Source organism: Mizuhopecten yessoensis, unplaced genomic scaffold (genome assembly GCF_002113885.1).
Source record: "Mizuhopecten yessoensis strain PY_sf001 unplaced genomic scaffold, ASM211388v2 hete_36119642, whole genome shotgun sequence".
In the NCBI taxonomy this organism is placed as follows: domain Eukaryota; kingdom Metazoa; phylum Mollusca; class Bivalvia; order Pectinida; family Pectinidae; genus Mizuhopecten; species Mizuhopecten yessoensis.
Genome location: NW_018484236.1, coordinates 1 through 3,005, shown reverse-complemented (window position 1 = coordinate 3,005; position 3,005 = coordinate 1). Strand labels below are relative to the sequence as shown.

The window sequence follows — 3,005 nt, the reverse complement described above, 5'->3', positions numbered from 1 at the left end:
GTGTGTGTGATTGAAAAGGAACGACAACTCTGGGTAGAGATTGGCGCGGTAGGGGTGACTTCGCCGACCCAGAAGTTAAAGTTAGGTTTATTTTCGAAATAAGATTCAGGATTTCTTTATAAGACGTTTAATCAGACTTCACAATATGTATTCACCAATCAAATATCATAAACTAGCTTGGAGCTGGTGTGGTTGGTTGCAACTTTAGTGATCACTTCCGGTCATGTAGGTACATTACGTCGTTACGCGTCGTGTGTCTTCATACCAAACAAAGTTAGGTTGAAGCAACATTATGCTTAAGAGTCGCCTTTCAAGAGTTAGAAATATAAAAAAGGTTCAGGCAGGATCTCTTTCTCCTGTCATCCCTTTCTCTCCGTTTACTGCATGCTATATTTCTTCTCATCCCTTTCCTGTCTGTTCTACCCTGCTTGATAACCGGACTACTCGATAGTGAAGCGGACGAATAACTACTCAAACCACCACCATACGGAAGTACTGGCCTTCGCCCGTTGAGTATCGATACAAAAGATATTCGGACTAAATAGCTAAATATCGACACTAGCCTATAATATTGCAACACACTACATGTATGCCAAGTACTATAACACATTTTTAATAGTTAAGTTACTTTATTAGAAGTGCAGCTCACAATATATTTTAACAACATTCACGTGTCCCGGTGTACTGTGAGGTTACCGGAAGTTCTGTGGCCTTAAGGTGAACTTGTCCCATTGGTCCCACAGGGTGGCAGTACATTATTTGGCCAGTTACATGTCTGTTTGGCCTCGTCAAACACCAGGGCTGGAATGAATACACAAAATATTTCATATGCAATCATTTGTATCAGTCAAACTACTCCCGTGTGAACATTTAGTTATTTACATATGATTGAAATGTAAAGTTTTAAATAAATGCATGCAACAAGACCCGTTTTCATGTAGTGCACGTTAAGATTTCATAAACGGACTCTAGAAACTGAAGGTAAAATAAACGGATGTGCCTGCCTAATATTTACATTTGCTCCACATCCTTCCATTGCAATGCCCTGAGAAGGCAAATGTTGCTATGAGACTATAACAACATTTGCTATTGTTACGTCATCAATTTTATTGGGGCAAGATCTAAATGGCCGTTCAAAGAACTGTTCGAAAGGGGGGCGGGGGTCTCTTTTGCGTGTCAGTGTAGGCCTATATTTTTGTTGAAGAAAAGATACAATGTAATGTTTCTTACGGTATGTTTATATTTATATTTATTTTGTATTATGTATATTATGTATTTTTTTTTATTTCATAAGTTGTTTAGGAAAGGCTATATAGGGTGCGTCAACACCTTGTCAGCTGGTTTGAGCATTTAATAAACCTACCGCCCTGTCCATTAATGTAAGGTCGTGGAAATGTGCTCTAGAGATATAAATATTGGAATTTGACACATTTGTTGTATAACAGCATCATCGAATATGAAACTTTGCGTCTCCAACTTTGCCATGATATAGTCAAGGGGTGCAAAGAAAAAGGTGTTTATTGAGTGGAACCCTTTAATTTATAAGATGAATTTACGCTCAAATAACACCACCTATATTTATTAGATGGCCTAGACGTTAACAAACAGGCACGTTTGTGGTGGAAACATACAGATGTATTAAGTACCAACACTAATGATATATTTGACTTACATCCGGCGCACAGTGAATGTCCGAAGAAAGTACCCGTATTGCACGTATAGTAACTACTGCAATTGTTGTCTTTGTCTGCATATCGTCCGTTCGCCAGGTTGCTACAATCTTTCTGCTGGCCACATGGGGGCGCCACATTAATTGGACTGCAAATATAGTTTGGAGTGGTGCTTGATAAATTCACAAATTTTAGGACATCAGTATTACCGATTACAGATAAGATGTGAGGCATTTTGTTTTCGTGTAAGATAATATATCATCATCGGTGACTATTTACATATCTCGCGGTTTGCTATAATCTTCAAATATTGATAATTATCTTATAAATAAATTATTCACGTTGATCATTAAATCTTCTCCTACAGTTCCCTAAGGGAGTGACAGAGAAATGTCCAATTTAAGGATGTTTCCAAAGAAAACTTTGTTACCCTTTCAAGGCAGGAGATGATATTCTTTCTCCAAAGTATAGTTTCCAGCATTTGTGATATAATTCTTATCCTAACATCTCGTCGAGAGCGGATTTTGACGTCATACCTGATCGTCCACGTGAAGTCATATCGACTATGACGTCACAGAATCATTGTTAATTTCCAACAGGGTGATTAATAAGGTACTGATTTTGTTCTTGCACCTATTAGGTCGAAAAACTACTCAATTTCGTTATAGTCTACAAGTATCCCTTTCGGTGCCTCAAATAAATATGGCTTCTTCATTTCTGAAGCTAAGTCTGAATGCTTTCGCGTATACAGTGCAGTACGTCCTTATAAGGCAAAGACATAAATCACAATGTAAAATATATTTTTACTTACAACATTAGGTATCTTAACACATAAAAAACAATACAAACAAAAACAAAAAAGAATCTTAAAAAAGGACAAGTGCATCGCTGTGTGAGAGTTCCACGAAATGTTCCGTCAAGGTGCCCGAAAGACGGAAAGAGATAGAAAAGTCTAGAACATGTTATCACGTGGGTTAACCCTGTTTGATGTGCGAAAAAGATGAGTTACACCTTACGGGTGACAACAGAATCACAAACAGTAAAACGGGAGATATATCTGTGATGGTGGGAAAAATAGCTTTCACACTGATGCGATTCTGAAATTGATACACAGTGATTAAAGAATTACCGATGAATATTCTCGTAAAGCTACACATAACAATATCAATTCCAACCCTATTATATACCGTGCATGAACAATGTTATAATGTAATTTCTAAAAAAGTGTTTAAAAATAAATGATAAACGAACATATCCACACCTCTATTCGCCTTGTATGCCACAATGTGATATTTTATGTTGACTCTAACCATTGATCAAATAATTAAAAAAAAA

The 3,005-nt window shown here is 37.0% G+C and overlaps 1 protein-coding gene across 1 annotated transcript; it reads right to left on the bottom strand.

Annotated features, from left to right (window-relative positions):
- Positions 1 to 609: 609 nt before the first annotated feature.
- LOC110444419 lies at positions 610 to 1,919 on the bottom strand. The gene is made up of 2 exons (XM_021488799.1): positions 1,673 to 1,919; positions 610 to 801 (listed from the first exon to the last, which is right to left on the bottom strand). The coding sequence occupies exons 1-2, from the start codon at positions 1,902 to 1,904 to the stop codon at positions 713 to 715; spliced, it is 321 nt and encodes a 106-aa protein (XP_021344474.1). The 5' UTR covers positions 1,905 to 1,919; the 3' UTR covers positions 610 to 712.
- Between the last annotated feature and the right edge of the window lie 1,086 nt (positions 1,920 to 3,005).

Coding starts and splice junctions, on each gene's coding strand:
- LOC110444419 (XM_021488799.1), bottom strand. CDS start 1,904: ATGCCTCACATCTTATCTGTAATCGGTAATACTGATGTCCTAAAATTT. Junction 802..1,672: donor ACATTCACTGTGCGCCGGAT/GTAAGTCAAATA, acceptor TATTCATTCCAG/CCCTGGTGTTTGACGAGGCC.